The 19,949-nt window shown below is 37.4% G+C and overlaps 4 protein-coding genes, 1 non-coding gene and 1 pseudogene across 6 annotated transcripts; 4 read left to right on the top strand and 2 right to left on the bottom strand.

The window, feature by feature from the left end:
- Window positions 1-436: 436 nt before the first annotated feature.
- LOC7463838 (polyamine oxidase 1) lies at window positions 437-6,678 on the top strand. 2 transcript variants are annotated; one of them, XM_002299896.4, is made up of 10 exons: window positions 437-550; window positions 641-890; window positions 1,058-1,177; window positions 1,302-1,363; window positions 1,556-1,710; window positions 3,102-3,245; window positions 4,525-4,674; window positions 5,488-5,742; window positions 5,900-5,981; window positions 6,091-6,678. In XM_002299896.4, the coding sequence occupies exons 1-10, from the start codon at window positions 499-501 to the stop codon at window positions 6,300-6,302; spliced, it is 1,482 nt and encodes a 493-aa protein (XP_002299932.3). In that variant the 5' UTR covers window positions 437-498; the 3' UTR covers window positions 6,303-6,678. The 2 variants fall into 2 exon arrangements, with proteins under 2 accessions (XP_002299932.3, XP_024463174.2); XM_024607406.2 differs by lacking the exon at window positions 4,525-4,674.
- Window positions 6,679-8,254: 1,576 nt separating this feature from the next.
- LOC7480066 (notchless protein homolog) lies at window positions 8,255-10,391 on the top strand (annotated as a pseudogene).
- A 315-nt stretch (window positions 10,392-10,706) lies between these two features.
- On the bottom strand, window positions 10,707-12,636 carry LOC7463837 (phospholipase A1-Igamma1, chloroplastic). The gene has a single exon (XM_024587394.2). The coding sequence runs from the start codon at window positions 12,517-12,519 to the stop codon at window positions 10,930-10,932; it is 1,590 nt and encodes a 529-aa protein (XP_024443162.1). The 5' UTR covers window positions 12,520-12,636; the 3' UTR covers window positions 10,707-10,929.
- Window positions 12,637-13,729: 1,093 nt separating this feature from the next.
- Window positions 13,730-13,803, top strand: TRNAR-UCG (transfer RNA arginine (anticodon UCG)). The gene has a single exon. It is a non-coding gene; the product is annotated as a tRNA-Arg (tRNA).
- Window positions 13,804-15,296: 1,493 nt separating this feature from the next.
- LOC7480065 (polyubiquitin) lies at window positions 15,297-17,399 on the top strand. Its single transcript, XM_002299894.4, has 2 exons — window positions 15,297-15,451; window positions 16,057-17,399. Exon 2 carries the CDS (start codon window positions 16,057-16,059, stop codon window positions 17,200-17,202), a length of 1,146 nt encoding a protein of 381 aa, XP_002299930.1. The 5' UTR covers window positions 15,297-15,451; the 3' UTR covers window positions 17,203-17,399.
- A 762-nt stretch (window positions 17,400-18,161) lies between these two features.
- On the bottom strand, window positions 18,162-19,653 carry LOC7480064 (F-box protein CPR1). Its single transcript, XM_002298382.2, has 3 exons — window positions 19,361-19,653; window positions 18,514-19,289; window positions 18,162-18,430 (listed from the first exon to the last, which is right to left on the bottom strand). Exons 1-3 carry the CDS (start codon window positions 19,651-19,653, stop codon window positions 18,162-18,164), a joined length of 1,338 nt encoding a protein of 445 aa, XP_002298418.2.
- Window positions 19,654-19,949: the final 296 nt, after the last annotated feature.

The raw sequence follows: 19,949 nt of genomic DNA, 5'->3' as shown, positions 1-19,949 counted from the left end.
TTTTGAAAATTTAAGAAGGGAAAATTGCCCCCTTCACCTACACGTAACTCCCCCCCTTGTCTTCATATATATATATAAAAGAAGAGTATACTTTTTTTATAATATACTAATAATTATTACTTGTGCTTACAGCCGAGAAAAATAAAAATAATACTAGACCGTCACTTGGCCTTTAATAAATAAATAAATATATATATATTTAACCTTTTGAATCTCAAAAAATAATTAATAAAATATTACTAATAACTCCATAAGCACAGTAAAAAATTTCGCATATTGATATCACATTCTAAGTTTCGATCTAATACCAGCACTACCTACCTATTTCGACGTCAGTCAACCCGGTCAAACTTCATGATGATAGAGAAAGAGACGCACGTCCATCGACCACCGTTAAAAAATAAAAATAACAGAAAAACACCTATATAAACTGACTCCCGCTATTTCTTCATGTCTTAGCGCACAAAACACGCACACCTCTCTCCCTCCCTCCCTCTCATGGATTCCCCTCCACGCTCCTCCGTCATCATCATCGGCGCTGGAATATCAGGTAATTCCCAACCTACAGATACATACATGCACGAACACTTGTAATTCGAGACTAAAATTAAGGTATTTTGTTCTGTTTCTTGTCTTAAAGGTGTATCCGCGGGAAAGGTATTGGCGGAGAATGGAATAGAGGATATGGTGATTCTGGAAGCTTCAGACCGTATAGGTGGTAGGATCCGAAAGGATAATTTCGGTGGCGTTTCGGTTGAGCTTGGAGCCGGTTGGATCGCCGGAGTTGGTGGTAAAGAGTCCAACCCTGTTTGGGAACTTGCTTCTCAATCTGGCCTCCGCACTTGTTTCTCTGATTACAGCAATGCTCGCTATAATATCTATGATCGCAGGTACCTGTATCCCGGCTAGATTCTGAGCTTTCTATTTTTCTTCACATGTTTTTTTTTTTTTTTAAATGATGTAAAATGCTACAACATTTGGACACTTTAAACACTGAAATCTCAAGAACATGATTTTTTTTCGGACGCTAAAGAAAGTGGTTGTGTTGTTGGTGCAGTGGGAAAATATATCCTAGTGGAGTGGCGGCAGACTCGTACAAGAAGGCGGTGGACTTAGCAATTGAGAATCTGAAGAGTTTAGAAGCAAACCTTGTCGGTGAAGTTAATGAACCGCCTAGGTAAATTCCAAGTCTTTAATGTGATGTTTTGGTTTTTACTGCTAAAATTAATCAATAAAGATATAGTTCTTGATGGTCTTAACCAATTTTATTCTTAAATTTTTGATGTTTTGTGCTTGTTTAGTTCACCAAAGACGCCAATAGAGCTTGCCATTGACTTTATCCTTCATGACTTTGAGATGGCAGGTTGGTTTTCCAATTGATTTTACACTCTATTTTCTGCTTGTTTCCCAGGAAAAGAAAGTATCTTGTTAGTCTGGTTTAGCTTGTAAAACAATTAGTACAGATTAAAAAACACAAACGGGTTTATTTTCTTTTATTATAATCATTGATTGAAGACAGAAACAGAGACTCTGATGGGTTATTTTGTGAAAACAGAGGTAGAGCCAATATCAACGTTTGTAGATTTTGGAGAAAGAGAATTTCTAGTAGCAGATGAAAGAGGCTATGAGCACCTGCTTTACAAAATGGCTGAGAATTTTCTTTTAATCTCTGAGGGCAAAATCTTGGACAACCGTCTCAAACTCAACAAGGTAATTACAACAGACAAGAAAGAAAGAAGTGGAAAAACCTTTTGATTTCTATTTTATTTTTTTGTTGTTTCTGATTTGTTCTGTTTTAGATTTGTTTATCGCTTTTATGCAATTATTAAGGCAACGGGGCACAGTTAATTCTTAATAGAGTGAAAACATAGAAGAAGGAACAGCAAAAAAGAAAAAAAAATCGGAAACTGTGCTCTGTTCTGTATGCATGCAGATGCAAAGCTATCTTGTTGCTGTTAAGATTGATCGACCAACTTCTGGAGCTTGCAGATAATGACGTTTTAAGCCTTTTATTAAATATTCTGTTCATACTACCATTTTGCCAAGAATCCAACCATTTTATTTTCTGGGTTCTATTATTTTTCCAATATTTCAACAGTGGTAAAGTTTTAAATAATTTCCCCTCATATCATTATCACATTGGAGCTACGAAAGGAATATTTTTGCTGGGCTTTTATTGAAATGTTCACCACCTTTCATGGAAATGGACTCTGTCGATTAGCATCCACTGTTAGTATTATATTATATTTTACATAATTTCAGTCCGTGGAAAAGCTGAAAGGAAACCAAGTCACTAGCAATCCAGCCAGACCTAGAAATTTCCAGTCTTTGACCCTTTGCTAAATCCCGATGATGAAAACAAACCAAACTATCAGTGAACTTTTTGAGTGAGGACCCCTACATAGAGCCATTAAAAACTGACCCACCAACATGCTTCGTTTTTCAATCATATAGCCATTGATTGGCAAAAGGTTCCTCGTCATCTTTCAATCAGTAAAGTGCTTTTTACCGCTTTTGAATCTGTAGGTCCATGAACACCAAGTTGCTCTAACACTGACAAGAATTAGACCACTACGGTTAGGAGGTTGAGGTGTCATATCAACTCAAAGAACATGAGATTAGCTAGGCCTGTCAATTTCTTCATTTATGTTTCCTGTATTCTGTTACCTAAAGCAAAATAGAAGGGGAGAAAAAAAAAAGATTGCCTAGTATGCTCTAAAAAGTCAGAGCTCAGAACCTAATGAAACCTTAGGGTGATTGAACAGTGAGCTAGCACTACAATATACTTTAATGTTGGTTTTTTTTTTTTTTTAATAGATACATCAATTAGATTCTTCTTCGACTCTGTTCCATCTCCATCTCTTGCTTTGACTTCACAGAATCTGATCATTTGAGTTGTAATAATTGTTGATTTGCTTGGATTCTGCTAGTAGTACTATTCATTTTTACCATCTCATATTTGAGAGCTTTAAAAATAAATTTTAAAAAATAAAAAAAATACTTTAAAAAATTACCATTAAAATTCTTATAATCTTATTGCCTCTTACTATTTTTGTTTTTTTTTTAATGTATGATGATTTTGTGGCACGTATTTGGGGCAGGTTGTCAGGGAATTACAGCACTCGAGAAACGGCGTTGTTGTGAAAACGGAGGATGGTTGCATCTACGAAGCCAATTATGTGATTTTGTCAGTAAGCATTGGTGTCCTCCAGAGTGATCTCATTTCCTTCAGGCCTCCCTTACCCGTACGTCTTCTCTTCCTCTATTTAACTTACTTAACGAGTCATGTGTGTGCTGCTTCCAAATATCCATAAATAATCCCTCTCAGGTGATGGCTCTGATACTCTTTTATCTGTCGTAATGCACTACGTACGCCTGCAATGTCTTTATTTTGTTTCCCTTTGGTTTGCAATGGTCACATCTTGCGCTTTCAATGTGTCTTGGTCCAATGGAGGGGAATCTATACCTGTATAGGGACAAGGACCTAGGCCCTGGGGAGTAGGAGTAGCAGGATTCTTCCCTCGATATTTAGGGTTGTGGCCCAGGAAATTAAATACTATCATTAAGTAGAAGAGTCAAGAATTCATGGCAGCTAGGCCCTGTATTAAACAAGGTTTAGGTGGTTTGATGATGCAAAAGATAGCTTTTCGAGGTGGCTTACTGTCTTTATGAGAGCAAAAACCGTGGGTTCCATGTACGGTGATCCACAGAATTGGTAACCCACAGGCTCACAAATGGCTGGCTGGCTGTTCCTTGGTGGATCATTTGGTTGAATCACCACGCGTAGGGCCCTAATGAGACAACTCAAGTTTTTATCTTTTATTTTGTAACAGTTGTTTTCCATCAACACTGCTAGTGAACAATGATAGCTAGGGATCTGTTCAAAGTAAATTAATAAATAAAATCAATGTCAGGGATAACTCTTTTTTCCCTTTTCTTCTTTAACCTTAGCCTACATTTGGTGGACTCCTCTTGGACACACTGGTGTGTCAACTCCAACATCTAGCCATGAACCGTACGTAAGAATCTTTGTGATTTGATCAAGTGACCTGGGATACAGGCAAGTGAGCAGTTTCTGTGATGTAAGATTATTACTCTGAAAAGGAAGAGCTAAACATCGCAAATTACAAGGCACCGGTTAAGAATCTTGCGGTTTGATTGCTTCAATTACGTAATTTTCTTTTTCTTGCCTTGCCGGACTTTCAACGGAAAAATCATTGTCAAATTGCCCAAGCCTATGTATTGTAAAATACACAAGGGCTCAGCATGTGATCTGTACCTTCTAGTGAAGGTTATAGGATGCCAATCTGTTCACATGATTTGCGTAATTGCTGGGTAGATCTTCCGGGAATGCCTCAGGGGAGTATGAACTTTTATTCCCTTGATCTTAAATTGAGGAAATACATCACCTGGATTATTTTTTTCCGTAGGAAGTTAAGATATTAAAGCTGATTCCCATCATATTATAAGTAATTGTTCTCTGTACAAGTATTTAATTAAATGAAAAAAATAATAATAATGCAGAGGTGGAAAACAGAAGCCATAGAGAAATGTGATGTGATGGTATATACAAAGATTTTCCTGAACTTCCCATACAAATTCTGGCCATGTGGTCCCGGAAAAGAGTTCTTCATCTACGCTCACGAGCGAAGGGGATACTACACTTTCTGGCAGGTTATTTCTCCTCCTGGTTTTTGCTTCCCAAGTTGCTGTTCCCCATTCTGCATTGCTTGCTTCTATATATTGAGTGGAATTTGAAAACAACTGTTTACATTTGGAACTTCTTGCCCTTTTCAAGACAACGATTCGATTCTGTGCCTGTCCCAACGTGCCTTGCATTTAAAATTTCCAATAACAGCAACTCCAGGCCAACCTTTAGTCTAGCAAGTCAACTTGTCAAGAGACTGCATGATGTTGATATTTTATTTCCAATCGAAAATACGCACACAGCTTGCTGCTTGGCAACTTAGATCTAGCGTCAAACAGTTTCAGCATCATGATAAAAAAATGTTGATTAGCTTTCTTGCACAGATAGCAAACTAGAATCTCTTGCATTATTTGTTTTTTATTGTTCTCAAGCTACGACGCACCTGGTTTTTCTGTCATTGTATTAGAGCTGGTGAGATTAGTTTAATTGAGGGAATCGGTTGCAATGTCAGCCTGTTCTTACTTTCTATTTTTCTATGCGGAGACATGATAATCAATTTTGAGACCCACAACATCTGAAATTATTTCCTCTCACTTGATTAGGAGAGGATTGAAATAATTTAATGATCATCTGTGGTCTATTGCGGAGGCAATGTGGGATCTCACTATCCCCATCATTTTCAGTATTTTTTTTATGTAATATCAATGCAGATTCTATGCCGTTAAAATGGCAAATAGATTTGATTGATTGATAAGCATAGTATCCCTTAATAATCAAATCATAGTTAGTAACTCGCTGGATTTATCCAAGCTAGCTGCTGATTTTTGCTTTGTCATCAGCACATGGAAAATGCATATCCTGGTTCGAATATCCTGGTCGTGACTTTGACGAATGGGGAATCGAAACGCGTTGAAGCACAGTCTGACAAGGAGACGTTGGAAGAAGCCATGGGGGTGCTTAGGGACATGTTTGGACCCCATATACCCAATGCCACTGATATACTTGTGCCCCGCTGGTGGAACAACAGATTCCAGCGTGGCAGCTACAGCAACTACCCCATCATTTCAGACAATCAAGATGTTCATGACATTAAGGTATTTCCATCTTATTTCTGTTGCATGTGTTTGTCTGTTTTCACTCTGGCTGTACATGGCAATTCGAAGTTACAGTTCTTTCATAGAAAGGGAGGGAAAAAAATAAATAAAGAGTGTGCTTTGAAATGCATTTCTAAATCTTGCTTGTTTTGATCAGGCCCCAGTAGGACGCATCTTCTTCACTGGTGAACACACCAGTGAACGATTTAGTGGTTACGTCCATGGTGGATATCTTGCTGGTGAGAATACAGAATTTCTTTTTAAGACTTCTAATGGAGGAACTCTATATGCCAATGTGCTTTCTGGATCTTACATTTTTTATATATATATTCTTGATCGACTAAATAGGTATTGACACAAGCAATTCACTAGTGGAAGAAATGAGAAAAGAGAAGGAAAGAAAAAGTGAGAGTCAAACATTCTTGTTAGAGCCCTTGCTGGCATTGACAGGATCATTAACACTCACACAGACAGAGGCAGTCCCAAGCCTTCATAAATGTGACATTCCTACACACCTGTATCTTAGTGGCAAGGTTGGCCTTCAAGAAGCGATATTATGATTACATGGACCTACTAACGAATCCAGCTTTGATGATGCTAGCTAATGATGATAATATATATGTTCGATGAAAAAGGAGCTGGCTGGATCAGTTTGGACCCAAATTCAATCCAGATCCTTCATGCCCTTCAGAAAATAGAATGAAACGGGAAAAACTGCAGGAAAACGGGCAGATGTATGCGGCGGGGTGAACAGACATGTCCAACTCCTGATGCTTATAGATTCGTAGAGGGGCCTTGCCTGTTTGGCGCCTGGGAGGGGATTGTTTCAGGCATACATGTAAAGTTGGCTAATTGGGGATCGATGAAAAAGAAGCAGACTTCTGATTCTAATTGTACTAGCCACTTGTTTATACAAGAAAACCCCTTCTTCCAAAATCATCTACCTTTTGAATTGTGCTGCAACTTGGTGTTTGTCGCACTTGCAACATCTATAGCAATGAACAGTCAAATCAAATATATATGATGAACACTGGATAAAGAAGTTCAAGGCCGTCTTCATGTCAGATTTGGACAAGGCCTTGCTTCTGAATGGAATAGTGAGAGAAACGAAACAACCAAAAGATTCTCTGTAAAGCCTAAAATAAGAAGGGCTCCCAGAGACATTATTATCCATGCATATAAATGTGAAGGTTTTTACGGCATTCTTTGCTGTTATGAGCCCACTGCATTGTGTTTTTTTTTATATATAAAAAAATAAATAAATTGGGCAAATAGTATACAAAATAAAAATAAAAATAAATCACAAACTAACATGGAGAAATAGTATACTTTTGAATACCGTGATTTAAATTAGGGATGAACAGATCTATTGGTTTATAATTTTCAGTTAAATGGGACACCTAATTGACACTAAAAAATAAAAAATAACTATTACGTGAATAATAATCTTTTATTATTTTAATTAGAATTTATTTTTTAGTTTATAAATTAATTTATATTTTAACTTTTTAAAAAAATTATAAAATTACAGTTTTATATGAAACAGATTCAGATAATTATATTAGATAATTATATCAACCCGCCTATTAATTGAACTAAAAAATTAACAAAGAGACTAGTTATTAAATTGTTAGACTTTAAAAATAAATTATGTTTAAATATTATTATTTTAAAGCGTAATAATTATATTGTTGTGTTTAAAAATAATAGTATTTAACCAATTTTTTTTTTAAGCCCCATTAAATAAAAATATGTATTTCACCGCATCTTTTTGAAATGTTGGCATTCTACAAAATCGTTGTTCTGCGACTATTACTGGTATAATAGTGGTTTCCTTCTTGTATCGAGAGTTATTGTATGAACAATTTAGGGCACTGTTTAACTGCTTGCTTAACTACAGTTATGAGTGATGGAAATGTTGCTTTCTGTCTGCTGTTATATCGGTTTTGAGTAACTAGCTAGTTTCGGTCATCTCCAATGAAACTCTTTTAGTTCTACCTCTCAAGAATTTTACCCCCCATTACATGTACGATCTGTTTTCATTGTTTTGTTTGGTCAAATTACCAGCACCCCAGGTGAGTGGTGTTAAATTGTTTTTCTTACATGTTCTGCCTTTTCTTTTTATGTCACTCCAGGTCATGCAGAAGCTGTACTTTCAGTTGCCTTTAGTCCGGATGGGCGACAGTTGGCCAGTGGCTCTGGGGACACCACTGTTCGTCTATGGGATCTGAACACCCAGACACCGATGTTTACATGTACTGGCTGATAATCTAAGCCATCTCTCTTTTTCATCCTGCTTGCGCTAATTAGTAGTTGAAGTTGCTGCTTAAGAATACAAAAAAGACAGTACCGTGACAAATTCAAATTTGTTTCTTTCTGGAAACACTTTCATATTTATTTATTTTTCTGAGTGGTCAGAGTAAGTTATTTGTTGTTCATGTTGATGATACATGATATCTCAGATTGATTATCTTAACAAAATGGACCAACCTTTATACTTATTGCATTGATCATGTATGAACTTCTTGATGCTGGACATAAGAATTGGGTGCTTTGTGTTGCATGGTCACCAGATGGTAAGCATCTTGTGAGTGGGAGCAAGGCTGGAGAGCTTCAGTGTTGGGATCCTCAGACAGGAAAGCCATCAGGGAATCTGCTTGTGGTAAAGTCTCTATTTATTAGAATGGCTGGTAGTTCGTATCGCACTTGAGTTGTTTGTCAATGTCAATTTTGACATACTCTTGAAACATTTAGGTGCAAGTCATTTCACCTTACAGTTTCAAATACTATGCTCTTGTATTGTACTTCTCTTGGGTGGGTCTTATAACATTAAGGAAATCAATTATTTGTCTCAGTGGCCACACACTTGCAATAACCTGTGTGAAATGGGGTGGGGATGGAGTAATATATACTGGGTTCGTATGCTTTTCTGTTCCACAATTGTGTGAAATATTCATCAGACAACCACCACTCCTATTCTTATCTAAGAGCTTAAAATTTACAAAGGGAAGGTCTTCGGCTGATCCACCCAAGAATCCTGGTTTACATTATAGCTGATCAGTACAAGAGAGAACAGAGGACTGGAATAAATTGACACTTAAACTACTGGATGTAGATGACTCTGTCCCAACTATTGTCCAAAACCAACTGGAAGCTGATCATATAAACAAGTGAGATAAATTCAATCACTACAGAAGATTTGTGTTTAAGTGACTTGAAAAAATTAGAAGATACCACAGTCCATAACAAAATTGACTGAATTTCTTATAAATTGAAAAAAGAAACCTTTTTCTTTTGGACCTGGTCTTCAATCCCAACATATACCAGTAACCTTTTTCTTTTTGACCTGATATCATATACTCAAATTTAAAAATATTCTATTGCTGAAGCATATATAGAATATTTTACTATCTGTCTGTCAAGGACATCATTTGAGTTTATGGGAGGGGGGATTTATCCTGGTGTTTGCTTAATTTATTTGCTCCTAGATCTAGGCAATTTAACATGAGAAATGCAAGACACTTGTTTTCTTTTTCCCCTTCGGTTTGCTCAATGGAATGGTATAATTGAGTTAGAGCTGCAAATTTAGGATGTTCCATGATTTCCAGAAAACTGCAGCAAAATGAAAAAAAGGCATCAATTTCCAGCATTTAAAGTTTTCTGTCTTACATTGTGCTTTTGTACTAAAGAATGATTAGGATTCTGTCTATATGGAACTGATTATTCCGACCTATTTATAAATGTTATAGGTTGCTCTGGAAAGGTACAATAAAATGAAGGGCGGTGCCCCTGAAAGACTAGTTTCAGGTTCTGATGATTTCACCATGTTCCTCTGGGAACCAGCTGTCAGCAAACACCCTAAAGAGCTCGTATGACAGGCCATCAACAGGTACAAAGGATATGAATGATTTTCTGTTTTGCATGCATTCCCTGTTCTTGATCCTTGTTTTTTGGGAGTGCAATGTGAAGAGCTAATTTTTAACATTTCTGTGAATCTTGCAAATTCTGCCGGTCAAGTGTTATTTTTTTAGCTAAAGTATTGAACTACTCTTTGGTTGATGCAGCTTGTAAATCATGTATACTTCTCACCCGATGGGCAATGGGTGGCTAGTGCATCATTTGACAAGTTTGTGAAGCTATGGAATGGCATCACTGGAAAATTTGTTGCTGCTTTTCGAGCCATGTTGGACCTGTTTATCAGATCAGGTTTGATTTGTTTCAATCACTTTGGAACACCCATACTCTTATTTTTACAGTGGTTCTCATTATAATTGCATGATGCCCCGCCAGCTGGTCTGCAGACAGCAGGCTTCTTTTAAGTGGGAGCAAAGACTCTACACTGAAGGTATTTCTTTTAAGTGTAGAACATCTGTTATCCACTGAAGTAAAAATACGAAAGATCTTTCTACTCTAGCAGGTTTATTAAGCTAGGCGGTCATTGTCTGTGCTGCTAAATGTGGACGAATGGCAGGCCAAGTGGCCAACAAATATGGGGTAATTTATAATGTTTGAGGATTCAAGAGTTGGTGTTAGCTAGTGCAAAAAAACATAACATGGACCTTTCCTTGAGGATGCGCTCACTGAAATTCTAATTGAATTTCCGAATTTTGTAGGGAAAAAATGAAGAACTTATAACATCTTTTTATTGAATCAAAGTGATCTCTGCATAAGCCGATAACTTGGGCCAAAAAGAGCTTGGATGGCATTCGGTTTGTTCCGCCTCTGCTTTGGCTTCAGTTCAAGCCTTTTGCAAATCAATGGCAAATAAACTCGGAACTTACCATTTTAATATAAAAGCTAAAAAAGTCAGGGAAAGCACTGAAATTCTCCTCACATAACATTGTAATTCTCCTGGAAAAACACTATGAATTGTTATAGTGTCTTTCCATTTTATTTGAATATCGAAGAGATGTTGCTTTTCTTTTTGTGTCGAGAGACGTAAAAGATTAGAAGCGGAGAAACGCAGCCAAGAATGCTCAGCCAAATTCCAACTCATGATTAACGGGTACAAGAGAGAATAATGACAACACGACGTTTCCAGTAGAAAAAAAAATGGGCTTCAAGTGTAAAAAATAAATCAAAGCAGTTACAACTTCTTCGAGACGAGTTAAAAATAAAAAAATAAATTTGACGCCTTTATACATATTAACAGAAGAATTGGACCTGTGATTTTGGCCAGTGCGAAATCTAAAATGGGCGAGGGCCACCATGTTTCAGTGGTGTTTCGACACCAAGTGGAGAAGGGATGTCTTCGGGCTGCCGGCCAGGTTTAACCCATCTACCATATTTGTTCAGCATGAGTCCCTTGTATGGAAAGTCGTACCAAAACTCTGGTATTCTTAGATCCTCTATCAGCATGTCACTACCCTTGTTCACCAATGCCAGATCTCTCCTAGCATTCCATCTATGCTTTGATGTGCTGCTCAAAAACCCATCTATCAGGTGAAGATATAGCTCCAGATTATGACACCCTGACAAGTCAGATTCATGCTTCAAGTATGGTGATGTAAACGCATCAAGCTTCAACTGAGTCCCTACATGCCTATAAACCCAGTTCAACTTTCCAGTTAATCCATGAAACTTGTTAAGCATCCTGTTCAACAGGCCAGGCAGTTTCGGGACTATATCTTGCTTAACAACAACGCGTAGGGTCTTGACTCCTAGCTCGTTGAGCTTCTCCTTGAAGGCGATGTTTCCGACCCTTGGTGCGCCAAAAGAAATGACGCTAACAAACAGATCCGGAATGACAGTCTTTGCCTCATAAGCATTTAGGAGTGCTAATGCTCCTCCTAAGCTATGGCCTGTAACCGTCAAGCTGACCTCTTCACCCTTTCCTCTATAAAAATTCACCAGTCTTACCACTTCTTGCATAACTTGCTCAGAGGCACTTAACTTGTTATACCTGGTGGACTCATCCTTGGATTTGTAAATGCCGAGGAACCCTTCTTGAACCTTCACATTTGTGTTGTCAATAAGCTCTAGACCTGTCCTGAGGTCTGAAAACCACTCTGATGGTGCGATGGTGCCCCGCCATGCGACCATTATGTCTCTACGGCCGATTCTATGCGACTCTTCTTTTCTGCTTACAGCAACATAACCCATCCAATTGGAATCTTTGCTCCACATAGCGTGTGACCTCTTTAACCATTGAGGCACATCGACATGGGACAAGGCATAAATGTACCTTTTCACCTTGTAACCATGCTTGGTGAGGCCTAACGTTTCGAAAATCTTATGTCGGTTGTACCTACAACTCCCACAATACTCCGATAAAGGATCAAAGTCGAAGGCATCATAAGTGGCTTCAACAAATTCTCCATATTTGAGAATTTCTCGTCGAAGATTCGGGTGGAGAGGGTCAAGAAGGTTGTCCCAATTACTTGAGCCATGGATTTCTTGCCACATTGCTGATATATTCTGCTTGGGAGACATTGTAGGAGTCATGTGATCTCCTAGGTCTACAAAATCCAATGCTGTATACGGCACATGGAAGAGATGAGAAAGTGTTTTGTTGGGATGGCAGGCCTTTTTCTTTGATTTGTTATCTTTATGGGGCTTTACATCTGACTCTTGATGGATTCGGTTAGTGGAAAGCTGTCTCAGGCTTCCTGCACAGCTTAAATGAAGACGGAGACCCGTGGGACGTTTCTTGATGTGGCCATTGACTGCCTTCTTGATAGCCTGCCATGTGATATTAAGCTTCAACTTCCACGCTCTTCTGGTTTTCTTTGACCTTGTTTTCTTTGTTATGACTTGTGTTAATGGTGACATCTCCATGGTGGTTCGATCACTGGTTGTAGAATTCCTGAAAAGCTTGTGATTTGAATCAAAGAAAGCCAAATTCTTAGGAAGGAAAGCGTAAAGTGTTTGTCTGGGTGTTGATGATATCTAGGGAGGGGCTTATATATACACACAGCATTGATGAACATAAGCAAGAAATAGCACATCACTGTTACGGCTCAGCTGCTTCTAAGAAGCTCATCATACGAGTAATTGGACCATCAATAAAGTTGACTTGTTCTTTTTTCATTTTTTCTGACGAGTAAATTATACAACCTTTAGAAGAAATATGAAATTACAATCCTTCTTGAAGATTTCTAAATTACAATCTTTTAGTCTTTTTTTTTAATGATATATTTTATGAGTTAAGTTTATCTTTACTATATCGATTTTGTTGACTATGTTAACGTAAAAAACATTACAGAGACCTGGTCTGAAGAAAAAATATTTATAATTTATATTTTCGCGATGGTTTTAGTCATAGCTTGGATTTCTCTATCTTCCACCTGGTCCAACAATTTGCTATAGTTTATAGTTTTTTGCGACCTTATAGTCTCGCTCTGGGTATATATTAAATTATAATAGCATTTGATTTTTTCACGTACGGGGATTTGAAAATCAAAGCTAGACCATGCTCTGACCATTCCCGCAGTTGCATGCATGGACCATGTCAAAATTGAGGAGCCCACGACAGATTGGTATTCTGAATGTCTGACGTCGTTTGTCTGTCTGAATTAATGTTTGCAGGAAATATATACATGTACTCGGTCCTCCCATCATAGGGGATTAGGTGGGCTAATACTTTGCAAGAAATGAACAAGGAAAATTAACGATGCTTTGCATTTCCCGGAAATTTCTTTTATGATTTTTGGTTCCTGAAGTCTTAGCAGAATGTGGAAATTAAAGTAGATTTCTCACATTCAACTCCTGCAGGTGCAAGTTACCCCTACTGTAGATTCCAACTTCCTCTGAGCCTGAGGAACCTGAAGTTTTGACGAGTTCCAAGTCAAGCAATTCGTGAAGCCTTGAGCTTTCTAGTTTGACAGTTAGGCATAGTACAACATCAAATCAAGCTATATTTCTCCGTATAAATTTTCATCATGATTTGCTGTTACAATGACAAGGCTAGTTAGATTGCATTTCTGGCTAATAATTGAATTTAGAAATAGATTATAAATATATAATGCATAACGAAAGGGTCAGACAGGACCGCATAGCGCAGTGGATTAGCGCGTTTGACTTCGGATCAAAAGGTCGTGGGTTCGACTCCCACTGTGGTCGTAGAGTTTTTTTAATTATATTGAGCATGCACCCCCTTAATTAGCACGAATTTTGAGTTGTTTCAGACAGCCCTTCTCCTTCAAACTTACAATGGTCGTTTCCAGAAAAGAAAAGTGAGCTCGATTCCCAGAGTTTCTCTGCTGGGGGTGTTTAAGATTATGCTACTGTTTTTTTAAAAAAAATATATATTAAATTTTTTTATTAACATCAGTATATTAAATGAATATTAAAAAATAAAATTTTATCAACTTTTTATTTGAGCCGCAAATCCAAAAAACTAAATCACCTAGATTCAACCATCTAGGTGGTGGCCCAGTGGTAAAAACTTGGAACCAGGAGGTTTGTTCCCTCTGTGGTCTCAGGTTCGAGCCTTGTGGTCTCAGGTTCGAGCCCTGTGGTTGCTCATATGATGGCCATTAGAGGCTTACATGATCGTTAACTTCAGGGCACGTGGAATTAGTCGAGGTGTGCACAAGCTGGCCCGGACACCTATATCAAATAAAAAAAAAAAAATCATAGATGCAAAAGTCTGAAAACACATATTTACGCAGACCAAATATTGGACACTCATGTATTCGCTGACTTCAGCACGTTTTTGTTGCGCTCAATTTTTACTCTGGGAATAATAATGAATATCCACTAATCTAGTTCTTACAATATTTATATGCTATCATGTAAAAAATATAGCTATTGAATATCTATTAATCGTGTTCTTACAGTATCTGTATGCTATTTATTATAGAAATATCTTGCCTTATTTATCAAATTTTGAATGTCTCTTATTATTTAACTTAAAATAAACAAATAATATATATTTGAAGTATATATACATATATTAAATAATAAGATTATATATATATGGGAGGGTTGTACACATGGGTGCGTATATTATATTAATATTAAGATTTGCATATATTATATTATAATATATTCAAAAAGCATATATATATATATACACACTCACATCAATTTGGTTTGGATTGAATTTTGAATTATAATTTTTATATTTTATTTATTATTAAAATGGAATAACTATATACAAAACAAATCTTCACATATTTGAATTAATTCAAATCTATCCATCAAGATTAAACTATCATCTTTAATTTTAATATTTCAATACAAGAAAATACTGGGTTGGGTGAGCGACAAACCCTAAAATAAAGCAAAGCACAAGCACCACTGGCTTTAAAATAAAAATAGCAGTATATTTCGGTTTTTTTAAAAAAAAAATATTTCAAAACAAATAGGGGGTTGGGAGTCTTCTAGTTACTTTTTAAAATATTTTGTATTTAAAAATATATTAAAATAATATATTTTTTATTTTTTAAAAATTATTTTTGATATTATTACATAAAAAATTATTTTTTAAAAAAATACTTTTAAAATATAAAAATTAACATAAAAATAAAAATGTATAAAAAGAAACTGTGCCGGCCATATGTTTTAGCGCGTGTCCTCACGCGCGATAAAAAAAACCGTGGCTTGCTCTTTCCAAACCTCCAGGGCACTCTCGTAACTTCGTGCTCTAATTCCTCCTATAAACAGAGCTCACATTCTTGTCACAAGCATCGTTCAATCAAAATCCCTAAATAACGAATCTCTCGATCTCTCTCTAACAAATCAATTTCTCTCTCTCTCTGTCAAGGTATGTGCGATTCAGCTTCATTTCGTTTTTAGTTATTACTTTATTTATTGATTAATTGCTGTCTTTGATTTGTTTATGAGTTTTTTCTCTTGATTCTTAAATTAGGGTTTCTTTGTGTCGTTTTGGGTGATTGATTTTGATTGGTTCCTTATGGATTTGATTGGAATTGATAGAATTTTTAGGATTTTCACAGTGCTTGAATTCATCGGGGTTTTGTTAATACAGAGATCATAATTATGTATAACTGCGTCTTGTTCTTTGACTGAAATTGTTGGAGTATCTATTTTAAAGGTCTGAGAACCTTCATTGACTATGATTTTTTTTTCTTGGTATACGTTCGTCTTTCCCCGTGTTACTGTGTTTTTTATCATGTTAGTTTGATTTAGGGTTTTGTTTGTTTTCTGATATTGCGTGATCATTTGTTGTAAATTTAGATGTTTTTATCCCTATATTCTAATAATGGAATTTGCTAAGGTCTCTTATTCTTTATTGAGCTAGAGGATCTGTTTGGTGGATATTTCTATATTGTGATTAATTTGAGGTTGATTGCCGTGGATAAACTTTTGGACTGTTCTGATCATGTCTTGTGTTTGTTATATGAGCAGATGCAAATCTTTGTGAAAACTCTTACTGGTAAGACCATCACTCTTGAGGTTGAAAGCTCAGACACCATTGATAATGTCAAAGCTAAGATCCAGGATAAGGAAGGGATCCCCCCAGATCAGCAAAGGTTGATTTTTGCTGGCAAACAACTTGAGGATGGACGCACTCTTGCTGATTATAACATTCAGAAAGAGTCCACCCTCCACCTAGTGCTTCGTCTCAGAGGTGGCATGCAGATCTTTGTAAAGACTCTCACTGGCAAGACAATTACCTTGGAAGTGGAGAGCTCGGACACAATTGACAATGTCAAGGCCAAGATCCAAGATAAAGAAGGTATCCCTCCAGACCAGCAGAGGCTCATCTTTGCTGGGAAGCAACTTGAGGACGGTCGCACCCTTGCCGACTATAACATCCAGAAGGAGTCCACCCTACACTTGGTGCTCCGACTTCGAGGTGGCATGCAGATCTTTGTTAAGACTTTGACTGGAAAGACCATCACCTTGGAGGTTGAGAGCTCTGACACTATTGATAACGTGAAAGCTAAAATCCAGGACAAGGAGGGCATCCCCCCAGACCAACAGAGGCTCATCTTTGCTGGCAAGCAACTGGAAGATGGACGCACTCTAGCTGACTATAACATTCAAAAGGAATCCACACTCCACCTGGTGCTTCGACTTAGAGGTGGTATGCAAATTTTTGTAAAGACTTTGACTGGGAAGACCATCACGTTGGAGGTCGAGAGCTCTGACACCATTGACAATGTCAAGGCTAAAATCCAGGATAAGGAAGGAATCCCACCAGACCAACAGAGGCTTATTTTTGCTGGTAAACAACTTGAGGATGGACGTACCCTTGCTGACTACAACATTCAGAAGGAATCCACCCTCCACTTGGTGCTTCGACTGAGAGGCGGTATGCAGATTTTTGTCAAGACACTCACTGGAAAAACCATTACCTTGGAAGTCGAGAGCTCTGATACCATTGACAATGTCAAGGCCAAAATTCAGGATAAGGAGGGTATCCCACCAGACCAGCAAAGGTTGATCTTTGCTGGAAAGCAGCTGGAGGATGGACGAACTTTGGCAGATTACAATATCCAGAAGGAGTCGACTCTGCACCTTGTCCTTCGCCTTCGTGGTGGTTATTAAGCATTTGATGTTATGTGCTTCGGAGTCTGGTTCGTGTTTACTGGCCATTGTTGGATGGTTTCAAATAAGATTGCTGAACAACTTTTAAGTTTGCTTTTTGGTTTGGTTGGTTTGATATGTTGAATCTTGAAATGGTCTTTTGGTCATTTTATGTCACATCCTTGATTTGCTGCAATAAATTTCTGTTTGAGAACAAATTCGCTTCGTTGTGATTGTGGGTGCAAAAATATCTCTATTATGCTTGTCAGAGGCTTTTTCTCTCGCTCCTGGCACAAATGTCTCTATTATTGATTGATTTGTGGGTGCAATCTGTTTGTGAACAATTCTCTTCGCGTGAATTCCCACGATGACTGACTGCATAAAATCTCGAATCAAAGAGAAATTTGAAAGTATCACGAGCCCTTCTACGCTTTCTATCATGTTATCTGCTTACTAGCTACCTGTTTGTCTTTTTTATATGATTTTGATGTAATTTTTTTTTAAAATATATATATTTAAATAGTAAACAGAAATTACTTTTATAAAAAGAAAATCCTACAACTCAGCTATCTGAAAAAATTATCCAAAGAAAATGCTTCAAGATTAATAAAATAAGTGCGTTAATCACTAATTTTTGGAGAAGGAAGAATACAAATAATAAATCAACTAGCTAGAAAAGGAATATTGCATTTATTATCCAAAAAATACTCTCAAGATTCAAAAACAGAGTTGGTCTGCACCGGTTCCCTCAACCTGGAAATAAAATCGATTGACGTGAGAAGATTTTCTAACAAAGTTACTGCCAGAACTAAGAAAATAACAGGAGCTCAAATATATGTATTGGACCAAAGAATTCAGTATGATATCATTTGGCATCAAAGGGTAATGTAATCTGCATGTCTTGGACAAAAATAATACACATTTCATCTAAAGCCTTGAAGCACTAAGAAATATAAAATAAAGAACAGAGTGGATAACATTCAGCCAAGAGCTAAAGAAACAGACTCAAATGGCGTTATTCTTCCTCTTCTTGTCTCCACTGGCACCAAATGGAAAAATGCTCCATTGATGCTTGACATGTTTCGTTTTGAACAATGTGTTATGCAGAACCAGACACCAGAAGCATGCTCTTCATTTACTCCATCTAGTAAAGGTGCAATCTCTTTATTCTTGTCTGCTCCATCCTCGTGGTCCATTGACGCTCCACTGGCTTCTTCAATTCCAATTATGGAATGATCACCAGAGGCATCTGCAGGAAGCACTATTTTCTTCATCCACTATCAGAGGACCCTCCCTGTTTTTATTCCCTTTAATATTCTCCCTCTCCATTGCCAGAAGTATTCTCAACTAAGACCCTATCTGCTTCACTCAGTAAAACAAGACTTTCCACAAAAGTATCCAAATAGAACGAGTCTACATCACCAAATAGTTTACAATCCCAATTATTGGTATTTGGGTCATATGAAATCAGCTCGCCATCTTCCCCAGCCAACAGAACCTCATTATTTTCTCTAAATGCAACTAACCTTTGTATCCCTTCCACATGTTCAATATGGAAAAGCTTGGTCCAAGATTCCCCAACACCATACTCTTTCATTACCCAGACAGAACAAGAAGTCTCTTCCCACAACCATTTCTTACATGGAACCAGTGATAGCATTCCATCAAAGACTGTAAGAGATATATCGATAAAATCATCCCATACCAAACAATCTGGAACTGTCATTTGCACAAATACCTCATTCCCCAAATTAAAGGCCACAGTTGCATGGCGTGGCTCATCCCTCTCCAGTGAATTATATCCAATCCAATGACAAACTCCATTCAAAAAAGCACATGCCGATTGCTCCCTGATAACATACTTTAGATCATTGGTAATCATTCCCCAACACCCTCTTCTCATTGTGTAAACCTCAACCATCGGAGGAACCTCATCAAAGTCAAAACTACAATCTTGCAAATAGACTACTCTCACCAACTTATAGTCATTACTGATGGAATCAAACCCAAACCCGAGAGAGTGCACAAAGGATCCATGTGACGTGAAAGTAACATTTGGCCTAGGAATACTTCCAGTCTTTCTAATACTGGGATTCCAAAGAGCAGCCCTATCATTATAACCAAAACCATAATCAACTAGACTCCATCACATGAACCAACTATATTACTGTAGCCATACCATGTGCTTTTAAATGGGCAATCAAGTTCCTCTAGATGGTTATCAGGAAAACCCTCATCTGGGTATAAGAAATAATGCTCTATTTCCCCATTTGATTCCCTAGAGCAATACCCAAATAGAAGGATGTCACTGTTCTTGGTCTTGGTGGTTTTGTTGAGGTGATGAGTAGCGAAAGTAGATCTTGATATTAAAGAGTACCATGTTTTTGAAACGCACCTGCATTGCAATATTGTCTTGAACGGCAATCTTGCAAGGATGTCTGTCAACACGTCTTGTGGGAGAAAATAAGACATTTTCTGCCGTGTTAACTTTCTCAATCCGAAATCCTCCAAAATACCGATCTTGCAAGGATGGTGATTCTTATCATCGTCTGAGGGGACTCGCTGCCCATCTGCTCTTTCTTGTTGAGCTTGGTCCTTATTTTGGTTTCAGCCTACAAGCTGGGCCTGTTGCTCTTTGTTTCTGCGTTTATTGTTTGGAAACAAAGCGTTGATTGGCGGCACAGCTTTGCCGATTTCTTTTTGCACAGCTGTTATGCTCCTCACCAACAAATCAGTCAGTGATTTTATCCACAAAAATAAAAATACAG

Source organism: Populus trichocarpa, chromosome 1 (assembly GCF_000002775.5).
Source record: "Populus trichocarpa isolate Nisqually-1 chromosome 1, P.trichocarpa_v4.1, whole genome shotgun sequence".
In the NCBI taxonomy this organism is placed as follows: domain Eukaryota; kingdom Viridiplantae; phylum Streptophyta; class Magnoliopsida; order Malpighiales; family Salicaceae; genus Populus; species Populus trichocarpa.
The sequence above is the reverse complement of the archived record's forward strand: the minus strand, read 5'-3'. Positions and strand labels throughout refer to the sequence as shown.